The sequence below is a fragment of the Gobius niger genome (genome assembly GCF_951799975.1).
Source record: "Gobius niger genome assembly, chromosome: 19".
NCBI lineage: Eukaryota > Metazoa > Chordata > Actinopteri > Gobiiformes > Gobiidae > Gobius > Gobius niger.
This window is the reverse complement of record NC_136870.1, coordinates 14,768,074-14,795,396: the sequence shown is the minus strand read 5'-3', so window position 1 is coordinate 14,795,396 and position 27,323 is coordinate 14,768,074. Positions and strand designations below refer to the sequence as shown.

The following is a 27,323-nucleotide window of genomic DNA, read 5'->3' as shown; positions in this document are numbered from 1 at the left end:
TTGAGTGCGAGTGAAGCAACAGCAAAACAATGATGAAGAACAACTTCTGCTGTGCTCTTTGCTCCATCGAAAACAGAAGCCGGAACTACAAAGCACTGCACACCAGGTTCACGACAGATTTTTCCCGATCGACTTTTTAAAATCAATAGATAAAAAAGGTACAGATATTTTTAATCTTTGGTTTGGTTGATTTTTTTTTTTTAAGGTATTTGGAAGAATTTATATTAGTCTCTTTGATGACAGCCTGCAACGCCATATTGTTTACATTAGCGCCCCCCCCCCCCCCCCCAAGGTGCAATACATTATGGTATTGCGCAAGTAGCAAATACATCAAATCAGCACTGAAAGCATGCACATTATATGTACCATTTTACAAGTAATAAAAATAATAAAGTAGAAACTGAAAGTAAAATTAACATTAACATTTTACGTGTTTCAGTGTTCAGTGGCCAGATTGGAAAACCTTAAAAGGCAGCAGTAGCTGTCAGGTTCATGACAGCTGCCGGAGATGGAAATAAATGAACAATAAACCTTCACATGTTAACCCCATGAATTCCTACAACAAATTGTCGCCCAGGCTGAATGGGGTGAACCTCTGGGCTTGCTGTGCTCCGATCTCAGCCACGTACAAAGCTCCGGTCTTCAGGTCCAGGTCCACCAGGTGAGGCTTAGTGTCCTCCCCAAGCTGGATCACACTCTCCACCCTGCACTGGCCAATCTCCCCCACAGGGGGCGCTTCCAGCACAGACAGCTGGTTGGTGTTGAGCTGGGCCACCACCAGGTGCTTCTTGTCTGGGGTAATGCGCACAGAGTACGGTGCGTCCTCAGAGAAGCAGCTGCCCCACGTGCCGAGCCACTCTCCAGTGATGGAGTTGAAGACTTGAATGCGCTTGTTGCCTCGGTCAGCCACCCACACCCTCTGAGCCGCGTCAACCGTCACACTGTGGGGGATGTAGAACTGTGCCAGCCCCTGGCCCTTCTCCCCATGCATCCACTGCACATCCAGCTCTGCGGACAGTTTGATGAGCCGGTTGTTCAGGCCACCATCCCCATCCACAATGTAGATCTCTCCAGACGAGTGAACATACACTTCAGCGGGCTGGTCAAACTGCAGGGGGCTGACACCAGAGCCAGCCTGGCCCGGAGTGCCCAGGACCTGCACACACCCAAGCTGTAGTCAAGGACCTTCAGAGTACTTTTCAGTGACCAAAAGTTTAAGAGTGTAGAATTTTCATCTTGCCATGTGTCTATACATTATATTATATGTATTATATGACACTAATGGTACCCAAAACTCAACTCAAACAAAAGGTAGTATTCGGCACTAGGTTTTGTGAATAATTTGAAATCATTTGAGCTGTAGTGAGTGGAGCTCACCTGCAGGAGTTTTCCAGAGGGAGAGTACTGTTTGATGCAGTGTCCGTATGGCCCAGTGCCCACGTCTGTGACCCACACACTGGGGCTGGACGAGGCAGCATCTGCCACAAACATGCCGTGGGGCATTTCCAGAGTACTGGTGTTCCAGGACATCAGCAGGTTTCCGTCTGTGCTGAACACCAACATCTTAGGCACATTGTCACCTGTGAAACAGAGAAACCATCAGACACAAGCTCACAGCTGTATCAGTGGGTTTCTGGTTCATGTTTATAGGTAATGATTAATCCACTGACACATTACCTCTCTGCGCCACATACACCAGGCCAGCGTACTGATTCACCGCCACGGCGAACACTGCTCCGGTGAAGACCTCAGGGTTGCGCGGCCACGCCAGGTCCAGCTTATACAGCGGGCTCCCCAGCAGCTGGTAGTCCCGTGAAGCGATGCTGGAGGCCCGCTGCGGCCAGCCCAGGCCCCCGTACAGAACCAGGAAGAGCAGTACGGAGGCTATGGTAGAAAGGACCACACAAGTTCTCCGCAAAATCATCCCCGGGTCCTTACTGCAACTGGCGTGAGCGAGGATCGTGCAGCAGTGGCACTGTCCGTGACCCGCTGAATAACCTGCGTAACAGCGACTTAAAACACTATCAGGGCGAGATAGAATGAGGAAATGTTTTCAATCCGGACCCCATCTTCTTCCAGCGCACAGGTGACAACGGAGGTCTGCTAGCGCCCTCTGTTGGTTCTTTGTGGCATTTTCCGAAGCGCACTCGATCCCGTCATCCCGTCATTATGGTCATCTGTAAAATTAACAATAGCCAGCACAGTATCCACGAGGAGATGTTAGATCATGAAATAGTGAGTCTGATATACAGCAGCCAAAAAACATAAAATACAAACGTTATGACTTCCACCCCTTCCATCTGGACTGCAGTTCCCAAGTGAAACAGGTGGTGGCAGTGTTGCTCCAGAGGCCTGCTGATATAAAGGCAGAAGAAGACGTGTTAGCCGTGGAGGCGACCGTACTCCAAAGCTGCAGTTCTGGCAGTACATTTCTCTTGACTAATTTCTCATTCCTGTAATCGGAGTGCGAATGACAGTGCGTGAGGGACAACGGCACCTTTCATGTAGTGTAATCCGTCGAAGATTGGACTCCATGGAGGTCGCGGACAGCCCGCTAAACCTGGTAAGTTTCCGTGTTTATGTTGCAAGAACAGGCTAGCATTACAGCAGCTAACAGATCATAGCGACCATAGCCTGCAGCCACAGATGTTTTCAAGAGTATCGACGAAAATGTTTCTTAAGTGTTTGTTTTTTACTGTTGTAGCAGTCTTCAATTTCAAGATGAGGATAGATAATTCTGTTTAGACAAAAATAAAGCTACCGGACTCGAGTATTATGAAATGGTCACACGCTAAATGTAATTGTCTTCGTCCTTTAAATTGCTGCTGTCGTTTTACCCAACACAAGCACGATCCTTCACATAAACGATGCCCCAACATAAACACTTTCCAATCACTACATCACATCAAGCATCCTTTTATAGACAGAAAAACATCACATGATCTCATTTATTTCAGATCCAACGTAATATGTGTTATTATGTTATAATTGCAGGCTCATCAGCAGTGCAGGAAGGCGGAGCGACTGCTCGCTGCTGGGAAATATGAAGAGGCCATTCTGTGTCATAGGAAAGCAGCAGGTTAGAGCTACAGGAGTCACGCATTACCCTGTAATTTACTGTCTTGTTTTGTCACACGTGGCTCTCTCTTTCGCAGATCTTCTGTCTGATGCAATGAAACGCACAGAGGTCGAGCAGGTGAGCTGAATGAATATATAATTATGTAAAAAAAATTGCAGCTAATAAAATAATTTAGGTTAAACAGGACTGGATTATTGATATGTCTCACAATTACAATTACTTATTTCCCTTAAATCCTGTGGTTTGTCATTTCCAGGCTCGTCTGTCCATGGAGTTGCAGAGGGACGCCCACATTAAACAGCAGAGATTGATCCAGGAGCGCTGGAAGAGAGAAACCAGAAGAGAGGCCACAAAGGCCAGGACGGTGCCCCCTGTGGCAACACCGCAGCCCCCTGGACAGCTGCAGGGTCCGGGTGTTTCAAGTCGTGAGAAATCCAGGGAACGGGAGTACGACACCCTTCTGTATCAGCTGCAAACGCGCCAGAGTGGGGGCAGCCACATGCCCCCACCCTGTGCCGGCTCCAAGACCACCAAAGACGACAAGACACGCCTGGAGGAACAGCAGACCACTATTGAGGACCTGCGGCGGCTGGTGGAGCACCTGATGGATGAGAACATGCGTCTGTCTTCAGAAAACGACAGGCTGAGGATTGAGAATGCACGGCTCCACTCCGAGGCTGCAGATTTCGTAGAACGCTCTGAGCTCTGGGTGCTACCACAGCCAGGAGGCGCTATGGGATCAGGAGTGGGGCATGAGAAGAGGCGCACAGGGAAGGAGATCGCCATCCCCCCACTACCTCCTCTGGAGATGCCCGCTCAGGAGGACCTTTGCCTGGATGATCTCCCACCTTTGGAGCTGCCTGAAGACATCCAGAATGAACTACGGGAGCTGCTGGACGCGGACAAACTGTGACATACACACATCTCACACACACAGAGACCCACAGACTCGGGTCATGAAGTTGGAGAAGTCTCATCTCCCTCGCATCTGGGCTCAGAAGAGCTTCAATTCTGTGTTGAATCCAGACTAGACGACGGGAGTAAATGTCATTATCATGACTCAGGCAATAAGGTTTGCAGAGACATTTGGGCTGCAGCCTGCAACAACTAGTTTTAAATAGGTTTTGTCAATGAATGGATGAATCAATTTATTCAGCATACACAGGGGTGTACCTTGAATAGACATTTGGTGCTGCATACTAAATTCTTTCAGTTACTTGTCATGGTCGAACTTCGTAACCTACAGTCATGTGAAAATATCCTTCTGTGTTTTCCAAATGTTGGAACATACACTTGTATGAGACAGAGCCACCCAGTACAAAATGTACATGTATATTAAATTTAGGGAATTATTCTTTCCAAACCTAGATATATAGGCAAAAAATTTAATTACGAATTATATATCAACAATCATATTTTTGGAAAGGATGGAAAGTGTTGAAGCCATTTGTCACAATACAAGTACATGGATCATGACGGTTATGATTCATGAGACTTGTCATTATGAAACTCATCTTTTGAAGTCTATTTGTTTCCTTGTACAATGGAATCCTGAACTGAATCTTGGGTGTAGTAACTTTTTAGATGACTGCGAAAGTGAGTTCGCATTGTGTTATAACTTTACAAATGGTGAAGCTAAACCTCTCCAAAGTTGTTTGATAATTTGATAAATTTCTGTTGGTTTCTGTGGTATAGTTTGAACTTTTTCCACTGAGCGCTGTTGTCATGGCACCCTGCTCCTAATTCTTGTGTGAGTCTGTGTGAAACATCAGAGGAGTGACCGTCTGCAGTGTCATGTTTATTAATGAGAGTTAAGTTCTGTTATAGGTTAATATTCTTTGTCCGGAGGATCAGTGCCAGTACAACTCTGCTGTGTCAGGACATGTGTGACAGAATTAATGCAATTTATAGAGTTTGTGTTATTCATTTGTAATAGATATAATTATGGAATCACTTTGTCTGGCATAATAAACTCGAGACTGTACTGCAAGTGTGATTGTCTGTCTACTATTACCTCCAATAGGGCTGGGTGAACTTTTTGATGTTCTTTTTCTTGAACAAATAAAGCCTGTAATAATATGGTTCATGAACATAATAGTTGATAACTAATGAATATTATGATATTGCAATATACAGAACAATCCATTAATTAAAGCATAAACAAGAAATTAAGCAACTTGTTTTTGCATCCAAAAATATTAGAATTTTTTTTTTTTAAATAAGTACAATCTGTCGACAGCCCCGTCTATAAAAGTTGGATTTAGTATTTGATATAACACTACCATTTATGTAGATAGAAATATAGTCACATCCCCTGTAAAGCACTCTATAATCCCGTTTGTGAGCTGAATTCAAGAGTGAAGACACCACAAAGAGCCATTTGGAGCATGTTTTATTGAATGCAGTTATCCACGCTGTATAAAAGTCGCTGTTTAGAAATTAGCTTTGGTCTAGCAACAGTGGGTTATAAAAATATGCATTTTAAAGATTAAAATCTGCAAGAGAGACCGATTTCAACTCTCGTCTTTGGTAGTTTTTCTGACACCAAATTGCTGGTTACTTAGGGCACACTGAGGCAGTATTAAGTACCAAAATAAAGTAAAGAGAAAGAGGTGTGTCCCTGTGAGCTCTGAGGGACAGGGACACCACTCGTACATCCATGTGTATTTTTCAGAATACATTTGACAGAGGAGCTAAAAAAACAAAACAAATAAGCAGCATTGACAAGCCAAACGCAGCTGGTTTATGTGTTAAAATTACACAATTTAAGCTACAAGAATGCAAGTCTGTAGCCTGACCAGTTATTTCTCTCATGATTGTAAACAAGCCGTCGATGACACAATAATATAAGTAAAATACAGCAGAATGCATTTGGAAAGTCTGGTCAGTTTTGTCTAAAGTGTGGCAGATAAACGATGAAACACCACGAATACAACACAAAATATAAGCAATGACACAATAAAAACAAAAATATCACAAAGCACTCATAAAAATAAATCCAACCTCTCGTCCGCTGCTTTCAAGTTCATTAAAAACATGTCAGCATTAAAACAGACTGACACCACAGACCAGACCAGAGTCCACCAAGCAGAGAAGAGCACAGTAGTGTTCACATGTAGTTGACAGAGCTGAGCGCTGGCCTCTTCTTCCCTTTAATCTTCAAAGATCCGTATCGAGGCTGTGGACAGGAGCAGATGGAGAGCTGAAACTCTGTGTGCTCAAGAGTTGCCAGACCAGGAGTCTTCAACTTGTTTTTAGGGGACTTTCATAAAAGTTCCCCAAAAACTTTCAACATTTCTACATAAGCTTGACAAGTCAAATACTGTCTTTGCAGATCAGATCGACAGTGCATCAAGTGCGCCAAATGTATGTCAAATAATTTGAACTAAGAACAAGTTAAATACAACTACTGCAAATATTTGGTAAATAAAGATAAGTAACAGGATGAAAGTATTAAATATTAAATATTATCTTGGCTGAAACTCCAGCTAATCTCCATAGTTATCTTCATAACATAAGGGCTGCTGTTCTGTGTAAAATTGTTACCTCATCATATTTCAATATTAATCTATTTTGTTTGTTTAATAGTTTTAAGTTAGTTTACTATTTATATATATATATATATATATATATATTTTTTTTTTTTTATTTAAAAACAAATGCTCACTCATAGACAGAGCATATACTATTAACTCAGGTCAGAGCCCTCTTACACTTACATCTTTGCGCAGCCTGGCTCGTGTCAGCTTTACGCTCTGAGAGCGCCGCAGTCCTTTCTGAGTTACGGCTTCATCTTCTGAGAATGTAGGCTCTGCCTCCTCATCTGTCCGCTCCTCAGGCTCATAGAAGTACTCTGAAACAAAACGTTTGGAGGTAATTAAGAGCATTTTCTGTGCAGAGCTACTGCAAACCAAAAATGTGCTGTTTGTAGATCCATGAACTCCAACACTTGAGGACTACAGAATGTTGTTCCTCTCAAAGCTTACCAGCAGAGGGCAGTGTGACAAAACACAAGCTTGATTTACTCTCCAGTTTATTCCCTGGCTTTTTAAACCGCTTTAACCAGCCACTAACATCTTCACATGACGGTCATGTGGAGCACACATTGGATTTGACAAAATTACATTAACATAATTTCAGCGCGTCCAAGAACATGTTGATCATGTGACCTGCTGCCACATCACATGACCTCCTTAGCCCCACTACTTGCTGCAGACAAAGTCCCATTGACATAAACTGCTCTGAAAGGACATTACCCCTCTCTTCAACATCCCCCCATCCCCTCACAGAACCAGTGTTTGAGATTCCAGCTGCCTCTCAGAACCAGCTTCCAGTGCAATATAAACATGCGACAGTGAGCTCCAGTCCTCTTGAACAGCCCCGGAGAAGGATACAAGACATAAAGTATAGACATAAATGAACTGCCTTCGACTCCCGTGACATACTGGCCCACTGACTTATCAGGCCATTCCTCTTCAACTGTTCTTTGTAGTAGATCAAGTTTCCTCCATAGACACACTCAGGCATTGACTGTGGGTTTACCTTCTCCGTCACCGGCATCTGTGCTGTGGGCCCTCCTCATGGCAGGGTTGGATGCCTGGGAGCTGTAGGGGTAGAGCTGGTTTCCCTGGTCGTCGCGTTGGCCGATCTGGGTCAGGTCATGCATGCTCAGGCTGCGCAGTTTCTCTGTGATGGCCCCCTGACCCTGAGGACACAGTAAACCACACTCAACCTTTGCAATACACACCATTGTACTGCATCATTCTGACATTAATTAAACAGGAATTTCGTTAGACTAAAATGACTAGAGCCTCAGAGATGACTCACTCAAATAGCACCTTTGTCTCTGTACCTGTTTTTGTACACTGTCTTCACTGATGTTTATATGGCTCGAAATAAAATATTAATTTTAATAGTAGTATAGGGGTGATGTACTTCTGCTGTACAGGCCTTTCTTCAATGACTTTGGATCACGACTATTCACTGAATATCTCCTTCACTGTTTTTAACCAAAAATAAATCATAAACTACAGCAGATCTATAACTGCAATTACGGTTTGCGCCCTGGACCGTAAAGGTTGCCCCTTTTTTCTAATGTGAAAAAAGACCTTTGGGCAGTCAGCTTTTACTTTCCAAGGCGCTAAACTGTGGAACTCCATGTCTCCTGAGCTGAAACAGGACTTAGCTCTGGGGGCCTTTAAGAATGAACTAAAGTGCATTTTAAAAAGAGACCGAGGGGCAGATCTTCCGCCTGGTGCAAGGACAGCGCAATTCCATTCATGTGGCAAGAGGGCGTCGCTTATTAAAGATGTAGGTCGACTGAGGCGTGGTTTATTACAAGCTGCACTGAGAGAGCTGCTCTTCTTTGGCAGCCTTCACATTATTTTCCTTGTATCATTCATTCAATCATCAAATTGAAACCAAGAAAAGTCTGCTTGAATGTACTGAAATAAAATCACGGCGTTTAATCTGACGCTTAAATGGAAATATACATGTACAAAGCACAGGCTCAGGGCATGACAATATCATGGATTATGATTTATTCGTTGGAGATTTATTCTCATAGCTCGCCTGCCTCACAGAGAAATACAAGTGCTGCTTTAGCAATAACCCCGGGGTTGTGTCCCTAGCACAGCGATCACCGGTCTAACGCCAATAACAAGATTAGATACTTTGGCACCGTAGATCAGCGTGCACATCTCTAACACGAAAACAGTTACTTGTGTGTGCTGATCTACTGTGCCAAAGTAGGTGCCAGTCTGCACTTTATTCCTTAATTGTTGAATCCAATCCATTTACAGATTGAGCTACCGTGATCTTGTGGATCGATAAGGTTGGGTCTAAGTCTAGGATTAATACAGTCAGAGAGTTAAACTTTCCAAAATGGCTATACTAGTAAACATTATTGCACCACACAATGATCAGGTTTGAAGACAACTAAAAAAAACATGTATTATTACTATGATTTGAATCAATCTCATGACGAAATGCAGGGGGGGGCAAATGCGGTCATGCAGCGGTCGGGGATACAGGGCTCTGGAGATGATTAGGCAATGGTGATGATAGAAACCATTTATGGACAGGGTTCAGAAAGTTTTCAAACCTCTTTTAAATACTTGTATTCATTCACGCAGCTCTACACAGCCTACCTTCCCTTTCACCAACTAAAACAAGTCGTATTTGAATGACCGAATGAATACTTCCTGAACCCACAGTATGAGTGGGAGACGGGACAATGAGTTTACCTCCACAGGCTGCTCCCTCACACGGTGCACTGCAGCAGGAGTCACAGCTGTTAGGTCATTTATGCAATCATCATTAAAGCATCGCTACCAGTTGTCCACTTCAGCGCTGACTTATATTATAATTTTTTTATTTTGTACGGCAAAACTGTAAAAAAGTTAAATCCCCCAAAACGTACAAAGGTGAGTAAGAAAAGATCATTAAAATGTTGGGCGTGTGTAGCCGTGAATCGTGATCAAGACTTTACTATGTGACTTGGATGTGCCGCGGGATTAGCTGGTGCACTGGGGCCGTGGCAGATCAGCCGGGATTATGTGATACACTCCAGTCTCACGCAAGGCTGATGAAACCCTCACTCCACCCGCCCTCCCCCCCCTTCATCACCCCACCTCACCCCACTCCTGTCGGGACCCTCAGCTCAGCCTCACACCTGCCACTGCCTCCACTGCTCGACAAAGCTAATCGGATCAATCTATCAACTAATACCAGAGTAGATTACCGTTTGGCCGCATGTATAGACTCAAACAATCATGTATATTTGTTTGTCAGCAAAAAGATAGTGATATTACACATGTACAGTACTGTATTTGTCAACATTTATAGCTTTGGAGTTGAATTGCAATCAGGTCTCTTAACCTCCACCTGAACCGAGCACATTTTCTCCGCTTTGGCATTACCCAGATCTAAAAGCTTATTGAAAAAAAGTGTCAATATAGCGAGGATGAAAACGGAACAAAAAAGTGGCAAAAACAAAAGCAACAATAACACCGTAAGAAAAGTGACAAAAACACAACTAAAGAGTGATGGAAAAGCAACTTAGAAGCTACAAAAGAGTAATAAAAAAGGTGGCAAAAACATGACAAAAATGCAACGAAAACGTGAAGAAAACGTGATGGAAACGGCCCAAAAAAGACCCCAAAAAGTGACCAAAATCAAATATAGCGTCAAAAAACCTACGAAAAAAAGCGATGAAAAGGCAACGAAAAAAACACACCAATAAAGCGATTTAAAAAAAAGAGATCAAAATATATGATAAAAACGCGGTAGCAACACAATAAAAAAAGTTACTGTCAGTTTTGCAGGTTTGGCACTATTTTGATAAGGCTATAGCTACTGTGTAAGGTTTTATTGCTACGGTATTGAGCTTTTACTTTGGTAACCATAGAAACTGGAAGTATCGCAACGGAAATGAGCTTGAACGGAAAAAAAGACGAAAGAAAAGTCTGAAAAGGTTCACGGTTAAACACGTAAAAACAGATAAAACTACAAGGTTTAGCTTTGGTTTGTAATGCTAATGAGAAATATATTTGAGCTACTTGAAATGTTTATAGAGTTCGGGAATGTGATGTCATATCGCTAAGCATTATGGGATTAGCAGCCATTGTAAACTAATGGAGATTTTAAAAGTTAAAATACTGGAGTTATTGTTCACATTAAAACACCTGGAGACCACAGTGTGTTAGATGTATTTACCAGCAGTATCTCAACAGCTAATGGAGTCGTTCCACTGTTTTTTTCTCCACTTTTTATACTGTTTTTAGCTAATGTTAGTCTATGAACCTTTGCAGACTTCTCCGTTCAAGCTAATTTCCGTTACCATACTTCCGGTTTCTATGGTTACCAAACTAAAAGCTCAATACCGTAAGAATAAAACCATAAACCGTAGCTATAGCCTACTCAAAATAGTGCAAAAATACTTTACACCGGTTTAAGCTTTCAAATGAGACCAAGCGCTCCTGTCAAAAAGCTTTTAGATTTGGGTAAAGCCGAACTGGAGAAAATGCGCTTGGTTAAAGTGCGGGGTAGGAGGTTAAATGTATTGCTAGCTGAGGAGCACTTGCCTTGACCGCAGCAGAGACAGCAGCAGTGGCCGCGATGCTCAGCCCCTGTTTGCCAAAGTTCACCATGGTCTCATAGCTCCTCTCCTTCGCTTGCACAATGTAGTCATCTATTTCCTGGAGAGAAAAAGGAGAACATTCGCAGCTTTTCAGTACAGTCGAGTGCAATAAAAGAACACATTCATGCCCAGGACAGAAGGCCCCATCGTACCCTCTCTCGGGAGGACAGCAGCGGGTGCAGGCACTTCCTGTAGATGAGGCTGGCTCCGCGAGTGTACGGCGACAGGAGCCAGATGACGAAGGCTATTTTCAGCTCGTAGTACAGAGGGAACCTGAGGAGACACCCAAGACCTTTTTGTTCAGGGGTAGGCGCAGGCAGGTTATGCTTAGTCATGGGCCAAAGCAGAAGTATCTCAAGTATCGCTTTTAACAAACAGTGTTGGAAGCATTTCGCTGAATCGCGGATCATGTGTGGACTCACCAAGCTAGGGTCAGGTCAGTGATGGTCTCCACGACGGTGTAGAGCGCATACACAATCCAGTACATCATCCAGCGCACCTACAGCACCAACATACACTCTTATCATCTTGTTGCCTTTCGAAAGACATATACCAGGGTGAAACTAAAGCCCCTGTTTGCACCATTGTTCAGGACACGTGCGGTTTGATTGACGGCAGAAAGATGAATTATGTGTCCTTTTTTTCGTCTTTCATCAGTGCCGAGCAACCACACAACATTCTTAATCAAATACAACTCCAGGATACTTACATATTCTTTGACATTCTTGGTTTTGACAGCTTTGTAAGAGTAATAAGCTGGATACAGTGTTCCAAACAGCAGCCTATAAAGAAAAAACAATAAAGAAAAACATTTTATTGGACACAAATGGCATGGCATATTTAATTCAGTTCAGATCAACTGCCTTGGAGAAGAACTTTTGAGATAAAGCAGAACTCATGCCCCTAGAGGCCATTGCAGGTGCCGTAGCATGTTGCAGGTTTTTTTTTACTCATTAATTGTCCATGAGAGTAAATACAACGCTGACAGAAAAGACAAAGGGAGACAGGGATATTTTTCATCCAATTACACAATGGAGATAGTTTTTTTCACTCAAACTTGGCTGTAAATACTGCTAAAGTGGCGCTAGCCCGCAGTTAGCTTTGCCCGTTAGCCTGTTAGCCTCTTCTTCGTGATCCCATTAGTGTGTATTGCGCATCTGACCCGGTGCAGGCAAAGTTGCAATTGTGGTTTTCTGGCCAGAGACACCAGGGGGAGATGAAAGACCCCCCAATCAGCCCATTAACACTTGTATTACCCCGGAGGGACTACGAAAAAGATGTATTAAGGTAAACAAGTTGCTTAGTTCTTCTTTAAGGCTTGCATACAGGTGTGGACATTACAACCCACACCAATGATTGTGATGGTATGAATTTATCAGGCCTTTGTTGAGCATGTCCTTGTGCTGTCAAGTCATAGCTACATACGCTCAGAAATCTTCACAAGAGGCTGTGTTGGTAGCTCAGATTTTTGTGATTCTGTAGATGTCCACACCGAGTGCTTGGTATGTACCATGTGACCATGAGGTTTATTTGGCTTGTGTTGTCGTGGAAACCAGCAGGCTCCAGACTCTCCCGTGATGACTACATGTGTGCCAGAGAGTAGCTCGGCGTGCCGCTCACAAAGGGCTGAGGCCCGTGTTGTTAATGAGAGCAGCGTGTTTGTGCTGAGGAGCAGCTCTGACCAGCACAAAGAACACAGTGTGGCTGCTGCCGTCGCCATGGAAACGCTCCATCCTGCTCAGACTTCAGCAGATTCTGGACTGGTGCTTTAAATCATCTGTGGTGTGCGCCTCAGTCACAGCCTCTGTCAGTCTGAGTCTCTGCCGGTCGGGGCCAGACAATCAAATTACAATCTGCAAGGTTCATACTGTATGAATCAATACAGATCCCCTTAGCTACACTGGAGGCATTCAACTGCCCACCGTATTATTACAGCTTAGGATATCAGCAAAGAAATGTGCCATGACTCACAATTATAGAGAGAGTAAGTATTTTCATGCACACCATGAAAAGAAAAAAAAATTTGTCAGTCAAATTTTCACCATTGACCAAACCTTTTTCAGGGAACACTGATCTAAAATGAGTAACTCTCTCATTCCTGAAAACAAACTCAGAAGATTAGTCCAGTGTTTGAAGACATACTCACACTGTGGACCTGCACAAACATGCTGTCTGCCTGTGACTAGCATAGACACATTCTCTCTCTCTCTCTCTCTTAGTGAAGTACACTGTTATCACTGAAATTATAACGCCTCTTTACAGCAAAATCACATAATGCCACACAGTAAAACAAATGAACTTAAAATGTTGTTGGTAAATTTAGCTTGGTTCAGTGAAGTGGATGAACAGAAAATGCTCAGAGATGTTTCTGATATCATTGATAGTGAGTGATAGTATACTGCGACAAAATATTTTATGCCATAGATTGTAAAGCATAATTATGTTACCTACAACTTCAATTGACAATTACTCCACAATATCACTATGTTAGAGAAATAACAATGGTCTTCGAGAGGATAGATGAAAAAAAGGCAGCAGTCTGGATGTCTTATGCAGGAGAAGTTTATTTACCATCGGTGCGGGACCCGGAGACATGAACTCGAGACATTGCGCTAGTCCTACCATTCAAGTTTTTTATTTTTTATTTTATTTAGCCTTTATTTAACCAGGTTAGTCCCATTGAGATCTTAGATCTCTTTTACAAGAGAGACCTGGCCAAGATGGGCAGCAACACTTGGTTTCCATACATTTAAAAACATACACAACATTAGTTAAAAACATTCACACACCGATGATCTGGACTGGACTGACATCACAAGAGACTTGAAACTATTCAAAGAAATAAGGTCCGTGATTTTGAAGTCCTTCTGCAGGAGGTTCCATGTAAATGGAGCCGAATAACTGAAGGCAGTCTTTCCCAGTTCAGTCCGCACAACAGGCACAACATAATGCAAAGTGTCATTAGAACGAAGACTACGCTGACTCTGCTTCACTTTTAAAAGACAAGATAAATTAGAAGGCACCCTTCCAAGAAGCGCCTTATAAATAAAAACATACCAATGAGAAAGTCGACGAGCCTGAAGTCCAACCCAATTCACTTTAGAGTATAACAAACAGTGGTGAGTAAGAGGTCGACAGTTGGTGATGAATCGCAGAGCCCCATGATACACACTGTCCAACAACCCAAGACACTGTACAGGAGCATTCATATACAACATATCGCCATAGTCAAGAACAGGCAGAAATGTGGCTTCCACCAACCTCTTCTTCACAGTAAAAGAAAGTCTGTCCATGCTTCCACAGAAAAGGGATAAATACCCTCTCAGAGCGTCATACTGATACGCAAGCATTCAGTGGCTGAGAGTGGGCGCCTGAGCCCCACAGTCAAGGCTGTGACAGAGATAGTACGACTGTACAGCCTGACCCAGTATGATAAATAGCGATTTAATGTTATCCTCTAACACACTACACTACTACTTCTCCTACTAATTGGAACAGCAACAAGTTTCAACAGTGCTGCTACAGTTGGTTAGAAAAAGAAAAGCACTCTCTTCATACACTGCGAAACATGAAATGTTTACACTTGCAACAAAACAACACCACACTGTTGTATACGTGTCTCCTTCACTGGGCACTACGACACTACTGTAAAGTGTGAGTATGTTCTTAAAAGCTCCTGGAGCCAAGAGGCCCCCCATCTAAAATCCGCCCTGCGCTTCCTCCGCTGCTGCTCATTTCCCCTGCCCAAGTTTCAACACCTCCGTCTGTCCAGGGCAGCTGAAAAAACAGGCCCTTCCCGCCTCAGCTACACAGCATACAGGCAATCGGAGCGAGGGAAAGAGGGAGAGGAGGAGGAGGGGGTCAATCCGAGAGCAGGCTCCAGAACTGAGAAGAGAAGCAGTAAAGGGAGGGAGGGGCCAGGACGCAACTCCAACATCTGGTTTGAGGAGAGAGAATCTGATTCCATGACTTTTCCCCTAAAAACACAGAGGAGGATTGTTGGGAAAGTGCTGCTTTAGCAAATGGTGCAGCTCAGAGTCTGGCTCTGCTCACTATAGTCCACACCAGGAACACTGGCTCATTCGCTTCACTAAACTCTCCAACACAGACAGGGTAAAGAAGCACACTGTACGAGTGTGCGCTACAGCAGCACAATTCAGCACAATAACTTTAAGTTTAATGGTCGCAGTTAGCAAAGAAGACTTCAATTAGCCTTTTTTTCAATAATATAATTTTATCTGAAAATAACAATTCTCCAATGTGGTAATTTCTGTTTAAAACCTGACAACTGGAGCTTAGACATTTAACGCTTTTTATGAAATATGTATTAATGAAGCAGTTCATGTATATAGTTTTGTAGTAAAATATTTTTCCGCCTGATTACAGTCTCCTCCAGACTGTAATATCGGAAAAGAAACAATCTTCAGTCACTATGCCATACAAGTTTTGGAATATGGAAATGTCGATCTAGATAGAAGTGTTAATGAGGGATTAAAAAAAAAGAATTGATGAGAAGAATCAATAGCATGGCTGGTCAAACTTATTCATGGCACTGGTTTTGATTAGGAAGGACGTGAGCGCAACACAGAGGGCTCCTCACACAGGATACAATAAAGTCTTTTTGGCAGCTCCACCAAACCTGCATCTGAGACACCAGTGCAGTGAAACCAGACCCTCACAGGGGGGGTCAGGTTACTTGCTCCATGTCATACATCACTCTGATCATCACTACTAGACTCAATACATTCAATCATGAAATTCTAAACTCAATCCAAATCTCAGAGACTAATAATAACAAATGTAATTTATGCATTACATAATTGACTGCAGGAACATCATTCTTGAAGAACCGGTTTACAAGGCCTCGTGCTCAGTCTGCCACTACAGTGCTGCCAAGAAATTCTAAAGTCATTTGTATTTGGACAATGAGTAATTTAACTGCACTAAATCAATGTTTAACAGCCTAACTATAGGTTTGATACAGTTACACGGTACTTCACCTTCACTTCCCCACGGAAAGCTTTGAATTAAAACTAAGGCTGGACGACATGGCAAAAAAGTAATCACCATTATTGTTAACTCAATTTGATTATACTTTTTCATAACAAACTAAATGCATGTAGCTGACAAATGTATTGTTCGGGTTCTGGCATCGTAAAAAGGTGTAGATAAAATACAGGAACTGACAACTGAATTGGATCAGAGCGTAACTGGACGTGTTATGTAGCAGTGTTTCCCCTTGGTTTACTGGTTTAGCAGGAAGCGGTGGCCACATGTGTGGACGCAACCAGTGAGAATAATGTTTACAAATGTTTTTATTATTTGAAACTATTCATTGTTTATATTTCTGTATGTAAAATACATTTTTAGTGGCTGTAAAGCACTTTGATGATGTTCAGTACTGTATTTAGAAAGCCTGATGAATGCACTTCATAAACACTCATTCTGAACCGGTCTGGTTTTCTAGTAGTGTATAAGGAAACTGAATCATTTTATATTGTTGTTTTAGTATAGCACTATGAATAAATAGACAGATGATGCAGGTCTGACTCCCCCGTGCTTGGCCCCATTATACAGACAGTCCTGGTCCATGGGCTGAATCTGTGTAGTGTCCTTCTCAATTAATTTAATTTATTTTCATTTAGTTTGTAACTTTTCCTTGTGTAGAAGGGTCCAAGCACAGAAAAGGGGATTCACCATGGAAAATCCTGGGACCTTGTATGTACATGTAAGTATACTGCAGTAAACTACTCAGTCAGCAGATGTTGTTTGGGAAATCAAAGTGAACTGAAAGTCTCCTCATTTTCACACGGTGTCCCACGTGACCCAATGATTTATTCAGTTATATTTATTACATAGAATAAAATACAAGCATTTATTTTATTACAGATATTTTTATCATTTAAAAATACCATATAAGTGAACCTCCCGCGGGGCTCACGTCACCCAAGACCTGACTTATAACTTCATTGGGAGCGGCAGCCAAATATGAGGTTTATAAATGGCTTAGGTCCTCATCCAAATTCATTCTTTGATTACCACAAAAATAGCCTTTTCGGTATCGAGCTGGCAACAGGAGAATCCTAAACGCTACACAGTGTGCCTTTCAGTTTAAGAAGCAGAAGGTCGATTTAGGGGTCATGCCTGTAAAGGGCCTGACTGTCCCTCCTCCACTGCTCAGTGACACATGTTGAACAGGTCTGGTGATGTGACAGTAGTCAACAATGTTATTGACGCATCAGGCCTACATTACAAAAAGAGAGATTTTCCAGTGCCACTCCCTCCTCCTGCACATTCCTGTCCTCCATTATAGAGTTGTGTAACTGAACTGCTCAGAACTGTATGCTGTCAGAGGCAGAACATAGGGGCTCGGGGCAAAAGAGGGTCGTTTTGGACAAACCATCTCGTCTACAATGAACGTCATAAATCACAACTGTACACAGACGATCCTGCTTTCTCTCAACCATGTCAAACAGTTTGATAAGAAGTTATTTTTATATTCTACTCAACACTCAACATAACAACTATTCCAGAATAGCCAGAATAGCTATAATGTGTAATATAGTGTTATTACAATGTTATTATACTGGGTGCAAGGTGACTATAAACAAGGAAGTATCAACGATACTGAATGTCCAATACAGTGTTTTTCTAGATTAAATTAAACCTTAAGTCAATTAAGAGCGACTGCTGAAGTGTGACAGTGTTTATCTATGGCGGGCTGTGCGGATGACACACTGTTTCTAAGTGCAAAAGTCCACTTAAACTAAACTGGTTACATCTCATTACAGCATTGTCCCTGCGTTGGACTCAACACCACCACAAGCCCTCAGCACATCGCCCAGCTTTGTAAGGGGATCACCGTTTGACTCTGAAGTGTGTATAAACTGACTTAGCCTACATGTGAAAAAATATTTCGGCCTTTACGATATTTTTAGATCAAATTAGCCAAGTAGCACCCAAAGCGTTAGCTCACCTAAACTCAGGTGGGCTAAAAACAGATAAAAGCCAGTGATTTTCCTACTGTTTCCATGAAGCTAATTGTGCTAATACTTACACAACGCTCCTCGAGATGAGCCAGGACACCATCCTGATCGTCTTTGTTGTGCGAAGTGGTGGCAACAATAGCTAGAGCTGAGCTCAGAGCAGTCTTGTCTCGGCGACTAGGAGCCTGTCGCGCTGCAAACTTTCTTTTCCGCCAAAACTTCGAGTAAACTTTGTCGCAAATAATAAACAAAAAGCCCAGTAAGCCCCCGAGCTAGTGCGTTAGGGCTCTGCCTCCTCCACCATGACTAAACGGAGCCTCTTTTCAAGGATACAGCCGTGTTTCCACAGGTCGTCGCTCAGGTTCCTTCACTTTGCTGCTCAGTTCCTGCCCCAGAGCGGACTCGGGCAGCTGCAACGTCACCAGGAAGCAACACCCTGTCCACGCGCCCCATTGGCTGCGCGGCTGTGTTTACAACAACAGCGCTTTGTGATTGGCGGAGAGGGTTGTTCACGTGACCTGATAGATTTATAATAAGAGGACAAATTAAACCAAAGGATTAGTATAAATATTCATAATAATTAACCCCAGGAAGACTAGCAACCACTAATGGGGATCCTAATAAAGAATAAATTGAGCATCTATAATAACATCATAATGATAATGATAATGATATTGATAATAATAATAATAATAATAATAATAATAATAATAATAATAATAATAATAATAATAATAATAATAATAATAATAATAAATAAATAAATAAAAATCATTACTATTAGGCTAATATTGTGTAATGACATGTTGTTGCACTGCTTGTTACAGTGTAATGAAGATGGTGAAATTCGGTGTTGGAGCGGAGGGAGCTGTGCAGCAGGAAGAGGAAGGAGGAGGAGCACTGAAGGCAGCCCGCTACGGTTTCCCTATACCTCCAAAAACATGCTGGTCAGGTCGGCTCAGTCGCAGCGGCTCAGGACTAACACCTGAACACAATTTTGTTGAATAATTGAGGTTGTACAATGACAAATAAAGCCCTTACTTACTTAAAATTCTAAATGTTATCCGTTATTTTTTGTCGCTCTCAAACGATTAGATCCACAACATTATCCCACAGCCAGTAATGTCAGTCTGTGTGATTGTGCTCTGATGTTAGATCTTGCTCTATGGGTTTCTCTGTGTTACTGCAGATGTTTGTATGCTGCGTGTGTAGCCTGCATGAGCTGCATGTGAGAGAAAGAAGGGGGTGGTGAGTTCAGACCTACTTGTTATTCATACAGCGACTGCAGCGGTGTGCAGCCATGTGAGCACATCCCAGAGGAGCCTTTCTGGTCACATATAGAGTGTCTGGCCGAGACTGGAGGGTGACAGTCCCTCTACCCTCCATCACCATCCACTGTACCACTGAAAAATACATGGCCAACACTGCACAGACACATGCATTATTCACAGTGTAAAGGAATTTCAGCTACATTCATTCATGCACGTTCCCTGTCGGTCAAATGCAGCAGCCAACAGCAGCTGAGCAGCAAAAATAAAGACATCATCAAACCAAAGTAACATTTAAAGACATAGGAATGAGAGAGATGTAATATTCGCCAACCAGATACACACTTCTAAGAGGATGCTTGTTGAGGAACAAAAGTGGACTAAACTAAAGAATAATAATCAATTGAATTAGATAAAGCCAGTGACTCACATTCCCGGGAACTCCTGTCATAGGCATGAAGATATATAGGGCACTTGATTAAAAGCCAAGGTGATGGTAGTGGAGAAAACAGAGCACTGTTGTGATGGCACTGAGGTTACACAACCTAATAATTAGTCTTGTGGAAGGTAGACCTATCTATTTTCAAAGAATCTTATACATAATAATCATATTATAATATTATTATTATTATATTATTAATGCAATAATAATATTGTCTTGGCGCTGTAATGAGCTTCAAGTTTCAAATGATTAGCCTTTATGCCTATGCCATTTTTCGTTCTTCACTCACCCACACTCAGTGGTAAACTATTTCTAAAGTCACAGCTGCCCTGCTTTCAGACACATGGCTGCAATACTGTGCCAATAGCCTCTGATCATGCCACCATCAACATTCACACAACCATTTAGCCTGAAGTGTCTTGCCCAAGTACACAACGATTATAAGAAATTGTTGGAGCTGGACTTGAACCGGCGACCTTTTGATTAAAACCACTTCATCACCTGAGGCACTGCCAGTGGCTGTAGTTTTAGATTTGTGATCGAGAACTCAACTATGACGTCGATTATGTCAGTGAGAAAATAGCCTCCTAACGATCCTCACGTGTTCCCCTGGATGTCTGGAGCACAAGGACGTTACCTGATCTGCTCCTTCCGTCTGGTGCTATAGACGTGCTCCTTTGTCCCGCTCCCATCGCTCCCCGGAGGTGGCTCCAGGCTGCGTCTCACACACGAACCTCGGCCGTGTCCTCAAGATCCCTCTGTTGGAGAACAGACGAGAAGCAGCCGCGCACTGGAAGCCAATGAGGCTCAGGCTTAAACATTACCATGAAATGTTTTCTTTCGGTCAGCTTTTCATCAAAAGTATTTATAGCCTACTAATCCCATATTGTCCTCTTATAATTTTACTATGACTTTTCCAGCACATTATAGCCTATAATGAACCTACTACCAATAGCGCAAAACAACAAATATATTTGCAGATCCTGTCACTCATAGCATAGCCAATAGAAGGTTAGAAAAACATCCTCCCCATCTTTAGGCAAAAAAGAGATCAAAAGACCTATCAAATGTAGCCAAATCTCTGCATTTGCAAACGCTTTCGTCTTGTTTTGTTTAGCCCTGGTCTGTAATTGCGCTTTTCCAACTCAAACGAAAGACGGTTTTAAACTTCATGAATGGCTCTGGTGGAAAAGTTGTGTGGTTGTCTGCGAGGGGGAAGAAAAAAAAACAAAAACAGTGGAGCAACAGTGAAAATAGTGCGGTGCGGCTGGGCGGAAGGAGACGTCCTGCCTGTGGTCGGTGAATGCCTACGGATCCTGCGGAGAAACACAACTATGGATGGCGGCGGTGATGCGGTTCAGTGTTCCACGGTTTTTTCACGCGCAGAGAAAAGATCCTGAAGCTCGGCGGGTGGAGACTGCTACACATTTAAATCCCCCGGGTGGATTTTTCTGCTTTTTTTTTTTTACCAACCGAGCACCCCTTTATTTCAATTCCTTTCCACCGTCGGGTTCGATCAGAGCGGCTTTAATGTCGTAAATGACGGGTGTGTAGGGGCGTCGTTGTTGGGAAGTTTTACGCGGGGGGGTTGTGACTAGCGCAGGGGCCATGGCAGTCGAGGCTCGGCCGGAGCTGGTCGGGAAGCGGTTCCTCTGTGTCAGCGGGGACGCGCCGCCTGAACTCGGCGACATAGGCCGGTGGTCGTGGCGATCGGGAGTCATACGCGCCGTGAACCACCGTGACAACGACAATTCCGACTTGACGGTAAGGGGAAAGCTGACTTTGTCCACCTCTTTCGACTGTTACATGCAAAGCAAAACGGGGAAAATCTGTGCGGTGGTGTTGGTGGCTGGCCAGCGAGGCAGTGCGCTCCTAACCTGCCTGACGGAAATCATTTTTTTTGTTGAGGTTATAGTTGTGGTATTACAGTTGTGGTTCAATAGAGACGACTTTTGGCTGCGCCTGAGATCCCCCTTTGTCATCCAAAAGCGTTACAGTTTGGCTATTTGACTTTAACCAGGCTGGTTAATGTGAGACAGCCAGCCAGCAGGGGGTTAGGGGAAACATGTACAGCCAGCTCAGGGTAGACAAGACTCTCGTTCTTCTCAAAGTAACCATTTATTACTACAGACGCGTGTTGTCTCATTGTGCAGGTGACCTACAACTGTAAAGAAAAAAAAACTAGGCAACATCATTTGCCTCAAGTTCTGTTAGACCTCACTCTCTGTAGTTAAAAGATTAGTTCCAGGATTTGGTGCGTAAAGTAGCTCCTGTCTTTGACGCGTCTGCCGCTGCATGTTCATCCGTAGAGAGGTGCATCTCCCTGCCTCCCGGAGTGACACCGGACCCTCCGTGACAGGATGAGCCGTGTTGTGTTTGGTGACAAGGGGGGGTGGGCAGGAGGGGGGGCAAGGGTGACACTTCGCCGCTCGGTTATTATCGGTCACAATCCACGTTATTTGAGCGTGATAATCGACCCCCAAAGCTCCGTCTGGCTGTGTTTTTCTGGCGCATTCGGAGCTGGAAAGAGACGCAGGAATGCTGACTTGTAAAAACAGATGAAAAAAAAAAAAAAACTCTCTGCAGCGGGCTTAAGGAGTGCCAGTGTGCCTCGTTACCAGTGCTACAGATGATTGTTTTGCTACGGGTCACACTGTCATTCATGTCATGCCAAAACGTCTGCGTATTTTTGATAAAGGTGCGGAATGAACGGTGTGTGCCCTGACAAGCCCTTGCAGCGAGCCATACTGTACACTGCTCCTCCTTTGTTCACAGTGTTCCTCAGCAGATGTGCGTGTCCTCAGCCCATTGTTCAGGCTGTTCCTCGCATGCTCCTGCAGAGACTGTGTTGTAGTCGTTGGTGTGATGGTCAGAACCAGTGGAGTTGACTCGGTGGATGTGGCGCGGATGTGTTTGGATGCGTTTGGCTGGTTGACACTGGTCTGCTGGCTCTGGTGTTGGTCAGGGCTACAGATCTGGGTTGGAGATCACGGGAACAGAGCCAAGCTTGCTGATCTCATCTGTGACCGACGGGTGTAGCTTTCATAGTAAAGAACAAGATTCAATGACTGACACGTTTAGGGATTCAGAGAGTCAACCCAACGCACAACAATAAAGTGCTTTTCTGTATTGATGCTCACTTGAGAATGCTTAGCTAATTATGATATACAGACATCCAGTTTTAGCTGCAGAACCTTGAGTGTAAGGATGTGGAAAACGCTGTACGATAATGATTATTGTAGAACAGGTAATACAATGGTTAATATCACAGGTACTGGTTAACAACAACATGGTTCTCTGCATCACGGCGATGAGGAGCATGTAACTCGAATTGTTCAGTGTGGCCGTTGTGAGGGTGAAGTTCCTGCCCACACTGTCTTGGTCTACTGCTGCTGGAGCAGTTCTCCTGTCTGGAGCAGCGGGTGAAAGAGGTTAGCCAAGCTGTCATCCATCATGTCCAGCATCCTCCTCCCAACCACCTCCTCAACAGAGTCCAGCAGCAGCCCAGGACAAAGCCAGCCTACTGACTTGTTAGTTTTGTGCCCTTCCTGTTGCCCCATGCCCAGCGGTGTAAATGATTTTACTTTGGCTCTTACGGTAGTTGTCAGTGTTGTGAGAGTCATAGGCACTGATTTATGTTCTTCCCAGTGAGTGCCCTGTCAAAAAAAAAAGACAGGGTTAGGATGTTCGCAGAAAACAGACTAGCGACTTTACAGGTTGGTTTATATTTATTGAATCATGTTGTAATGAGGGCAAGTTCGCCTGGGTGCGCAAAGATTTGAGTGCTCCAGCCTCACAGAACCCACAGGATCGGAGCGTGTGGTGAGAGTGAGGCCGTCTCGTTTGTTGCTGGGATAAATACCACGTTACTGTTAACTATCCACCTTCTCAATGTCTCTCCCGTTTGTTCTCCTGTATGTGGGATAGGAGCCTTTTCAGGCCAATCGCGCCTCCTTGGTCGTACACCAGTCCACAGCTCATTCTCCCCAGACATACAGCCCACATTGGCTGATTAGTCAGAGTTTCTGGAGATGACCGCTGTTGGTGTTGTAACATGTGGGTGCAGTCTGAGTTGTAGTGAGTGAAGAAAGACCGTGGGTGTGTGAGGAAGAGCCTCATGGTTTTCTCAGACGAGAGATGAAGATGGCAGGTCTGTAGTGAGTGTGCACCTCAGAGCCACACAGGACAGGGACTTCTTTCAGGAGAGGTTTAACATTATCAAACAAAGCTTGGTAACACTTTATTTTACACCACCCATAATACATTGTACCTGTCATATTTACTACAATGTAATGTTCTTTGTAACAATGTGTATTTTTTTGTACCTATGAGTTAGATACACAATGGAATAATGTGTATACTATAGTGTATTAGTTGTTTGGAGGTACATAATGTAATAAGACAGGAAACCCTGACTCTAAAGGTCTTATGTCTTATCACATCATGTACCTCCAAAGTACTAATAATACACCCGATGCCACAATAAAGGACTTTTAATTTTTTGTACACCGGAGTGCGTTGGATACCTTTCTTATGACTGCTAAAAATACTACAAGGTACATATAGCAAGTTTCTCTGTACTGTTTTTCATAGTAATTGTTTTGGCCTTCATCCTTGAAGAGCACCTGTGGGCCACACGTCATTTTTAACATACAAAGTGGACCCTTTTTGATGCACTCATGTCACACATTGTATTATTTTGAACTGAAATGTACAGCACTTCATGAAGAGCAAAACTTTCTTTTCAAAGATGAGCATTTCATTTACAAGCGGATGCCGGACACAAAGAAATCATGAAGTGCGTTTAAAAAGTCAGTCAGCCGACTTACCCACAGATCATTTTGTCTTTGCAACCCCTGATAGTTTAGCATTTGTATTTAGCATCAGTGACTTCACTTGATGAACCTCACATGGTTTGTGAGAATGTCATTTAAAAAATGGGAACAATATGTCTCAAAAGGTTTGGGCAAATGCAGCTGCAGACTTTTGTCTCTGTAGTTACTAGGGGTGTAATGGTCCACTCCAGTTATCTCACAGTAGTCACGGTGCAGGACTCACGGTTCGGTGCATCACAGTGTAAGTGCAATATCAGTAATAAGTTGATTTTCATTTTTAGGCAGTATTTATAATGTCATAAAATTTGCTACGGTTTCAAATGTTCAGAGGTTTAAAACGTATGATTTTCTCCTGGGCACACAATACAAAACAAAATAGAAAACAAAAGTGTAGTGTTCTAAAGTTTAAAAATAAAGGCAGCCATGTGCTTGTTTTTGACGTTGCTTTCCTTAGACGGCAGCTTTAACACCTACAGGCAGTGCATTTGATTTGGGGCTCATGTTTGGGCCATCCCTGGACGACATTATACTCGCTGTACTTTTTTGGAAACAAAGCTTGAGGTGGATTATGACCAAGACAAACAGATGGAAATTAGCCCATGGCTTCAATCTGGCGTGATGTTTACATGTGTGTTGTTCATTAAGATGCACTGTCCTGTCCAAATAAGCAGATAGATAAATGAAAAAGATGGGATGTTACGCATTTGTCTGTGTCTCTGACAATGTGCGCTGCACTGGATCATAAGCCACGCACATTTCATGTGTTTTTGGAGGATGTTACTGTACAGTTCTTCAGGTTAGCGGTAAGTGATGATGACACTTATATCATATAATTTAAATACATGTACAGTCAGCAGTTAGTTTGTTTTAAATGGGGGGGGGGGGGGATCGAATCGTTAATCAAGGTTTTTTTTATGCGAAAATCAAAGCTTTTTGGGAGGGAACAAATCGCCAGCTCTAATGACACGCGAGTGCTGTGTTTGGATGTGCGTGTACACAAATGTAACTAGTACGATGCTTGGCACGGTGCGTTGTTACACTAGTAGTAGTTACTTGTATTTAAATCTGTTATGCCCAATTTACTTCAAATCGCGACACTGAGAGGAAGTTCAATTTAAACTTTTAGCCGTCGCCTTAACTTGTTTTTAGTTGTCACAAAACGATCTCTAAATCCCAGGTCTTCATGTACATAAAGGCATGTTTTACAACTTTCACACCCTGAAGAGGAGTTCACCATTACTGCCACTACCAGATCATTACTCCAGATGTGCAAATTATGATCAGTTAAAATGCTTTATAATGAAATACAGATAGATGCAGCGGTCATGTTTTCATGAATTGCTGCTTTTACAGTCTTCACAGACGGTAGAAACAAATACTACTCTACCACAAAAGTTCGACACAGCAGCTTTGAAGGGCCTCTGTGTTTTTACTGTCACCTGCACCAAACCGGCTCTGATCAAGTCCGTGTTCGAATGTCTCTCTCACTGTAGCTCGTTGCTATGATTGTTTAGGTTTATTATTATTAATATAATTATTTTGTTCAGAAATTCCAGTTTTGAGCTTTCTGTTGGCATTTTTTTCTCAGAAAAATAAAAAAATCATCACATCTTTGTCCTACAGGTATTTTCTTGAAGTTATTCCGGCAGTCTTACCAAGGCTAAGGTGTCTAAATAAAGCATAGGACTTGGCGCTCCTAATCCTCAGGAGCACCGCTGTAAACATTGCAGGAAAAATCAACACCTGCTCTGTGAAAACTATGCTACACATTTAACATGACCATTTGACAGTAGTAATATGAATTTTCCTTCTATAAAGAGGTAAAGTTTAGTAGATTAAACACCAGAAGTGTCCTCTTTAAGAAATGGCCTGTTTAATTTATGAAAGGGATAAGAACATTATAAATGACAAATAAATAAATGAGTGCAGCAGTTTTTTTTACAGTCCCTTTTAGCAGAAAAACCTCAAACACATGAAAATGTTATAACAGAACCAAGGGGAGTATTTTTAAATTGTGCTCCCAGTCCTTAGGGCAGCGAGCAGACGAGGACAATGCTGTTACATCACACTCTTTACAGTCTACTCAGGGAAGAAATATCTCTTTTTGAAAGAGGACGCCTCCTCAACTATTTACAAAGAACATATTTTTCTGAGGCAAGGTCACAGGTCGTGTTGGGCTTTATGATGATATCAAATCGAATGGTAATCTGACCCCGTGACGAGGCATTGTGTTTGCGTGATTCAGGTCTTTTTGTTTATTGCACTACTTATGATTTCTCCTCCTGTTGGTCAGCCTCCATCACGCTCTGACTGAATGACCCAAGCACTGTAACGTGTGAACTCTCTGTGAGGAAGAGGAAAGGTTTAGTCATTGGGCTAAATCACATGAATCACGATTCTATCAAAATGACTTTATAGACTTCAAGAAAGCAGGGTGTGCAGACAGATGGAGGGAAAGAAGAAAAGCAGTTTTCATGTAAACGGCCTGTCAGGTTGCAAATGTCCAGTGTGACCCCGGGTCCTGAATGCGACGCGGTCATCTCATTGTGTCCTGTGTACAGTAGAGTGATCAG

The 27,323-nt window shown here is 43.0% G+C and overlaps 4 protein-coding genes across 5 annotated transcripts in view; 2 read left to right on the top strand and 2 right to left on the bottom strand.

The window, feature by feature from the left end:
* Window positions 1-404: 404 nt before the first annotated feature.
* Window positions 405-1,992, bottom strand: LOC306979029 (NHL repeat-containing protein 3-like). Its single transcript, XM_079577800.1, has 3 exons — window positions 1,678-1,992; window positions 1,378-1,580; window positions 405-1,156 (listed from the first exon to the last, which is right to left on the bottom strand). The coding sequence occupies exons 1-3, from the start codon at window positions 1,922-1,924 to the stop codon at window positions 557-559; spliced, it is 1,050 nt and encodes a 349-aa protein (XP_079433926.1). The 5' UTR covers window positions 1,925-1,992; the 3' UTR covers window positions 405-556.
* Window positions 1,993-2,358: 366 nt separating this feature from the next.
* nrbf2b (nuclear receptor binding factor 2b) lies at window positions 2,359-4,450 on the top strand. The gene is made up of 4 exons (XM_079577787.1): window positions 2,359-2,563; window positions 2,995-3,079; window positions 3,156-3,196; window positions 3,336-4,450. Exons 1-4 carry the CDS (start codon window positions 2,471-2,473, stop codon window positions 3,990-3,992), a joined length of 876 nt encoding a protein of 291 aa, XP_079433913.1. The 5' UTR covers window positions 2,359-2,470; the 3' UTR covers window positions 3,993-4,450.
* Window positions 4,451-5,469: 1,019 nt separating this feature from the next.
* On the bottom strand, window positions 5,470-20,695 carry reep3b (receptor accessory protein 3b). 2 transcript variants are annotated; one of them, XM_079576742.1, is made up of 9 exons: window positions 20,553-20,695; window positions 19,470-19,629; window positions 11,929-12,001; window positions 11,642-11,718; window positions 11,372-11,492; window positions 11,164-11,277; window positions 7,622-7,784; window positions 6,799-6,932; window positions 5,470-6,257 (listed from the first exon to the last, which is right to left on the bottom strand). In XM_079576742.1, the coding sequence occupies exons 1-9, from the start codon at window positions 20,605-20,607 to the stop codon at window positions 6,189-6,191; spliced, it is 966 nt and encodes a 321-aa protein (XP_079432868.1). In that variant the 5' UTR covers window positions 20,608-20,695; the 3' UTR covers window positions 5,470-6,188. The 2 variants fall into 2 exon arrangements, with proteins under 2 accessions (XP_079432868.1, XP_079432869.1); XM_079576743.1 differs by lacking the exons at window positions 19,470-19,629; window positions 20,553-20,695 and adding an exon at window positions 18,277-18,618.
* Window positions 20,696-21,275: 580 nt separating this feature from the next.
* jmjd1cb (jumonji domain containing 1Cb) overlaps window positions 21,276-27,323 on the top strand; it is a 60,173-nt gene continuing 54,125 nt past the window's right edge. Inside the window, exon 1 of the mRNA XM_079577050.1 lies at window positions 21,276-21,679. Coding sequence (XP_079433176.1) covers window positions 21,524-21,679 — 156 coding nt within the window. The 5' untranslated portion in view covers window positions 21,276-21,523. The remainder of the gene's footprint in view (window positions 21,680-27,323) is intronic.

Excerpts from the sequence above, each read along its gene's own strand:
- reep3b (XM_079576742.1), bottom strand. The coding sequence starts at position 20,607 with ATGGGAGCGGGACAAAGGAGCACGTCTATAGCACCAGACGGAAGGAGC. Across the intron at positions 11,719-11,928 it reads CCAAGAATGTCAAAGAATAT|GTGCGCTGGATGATGTACTG; the intron begins GTAAGTATCCTG and ends TTGGTGCTGTAG. Across the intron at positions 11,278-11,371 it reads TGCTGTCCTCCCGAGAGAGG|GAAATAGATGACTACATTGT; the intron begins GTACGATGGGGC and ends TTTTCTCTCCAG.
- nrbf2b (XM_079577787.1), top strand. The coding sequence starts at position 2,471 with ATGACAGTGCGTGAGGGACAACGGCACCTTTCATGTAGTGTAATCCGT. Across the intron at positions 2,564-2,994 it reads CGGACAGCCCGCTAAACCTG|GCTCATCAGCAGTGCAGGAA; the intron begins GTAAGTTTCCGT and ends TTATAATTGCAG. Across the intron at positions 3,080-3,155 it reads GTGTCATAGGAAAGCAGCAG|ATCTTCTGTCTGATGCAATG; the intron begins GTTAGAGCTACA and ends TCTCTTTCGCAG.
- LOC306979029 (XM_079577800.1), bottom strand. The coding sequence starts at position 1,924 with ATGATTTTGCGGAGAACTTGTGTGGTCCTTTCTACCATAGCCTCCGTA. Across the intron at positions 1,581-1,677 it reads GGTGTATGTGGCGCAGAGAG|GTGACAATGTGCCTAAGATG; the intron begins GTAATGTGTCAG and ends TCTGTTTCACAG. Across the intron at positions 1,157-1,377 it reads CCTCTGGAAAACTCCTGCAG|GTCCTGGGCACTCCGGGCCA; the intron begins GTGAGCTCCACT and ends GGGTGTGTGCAG.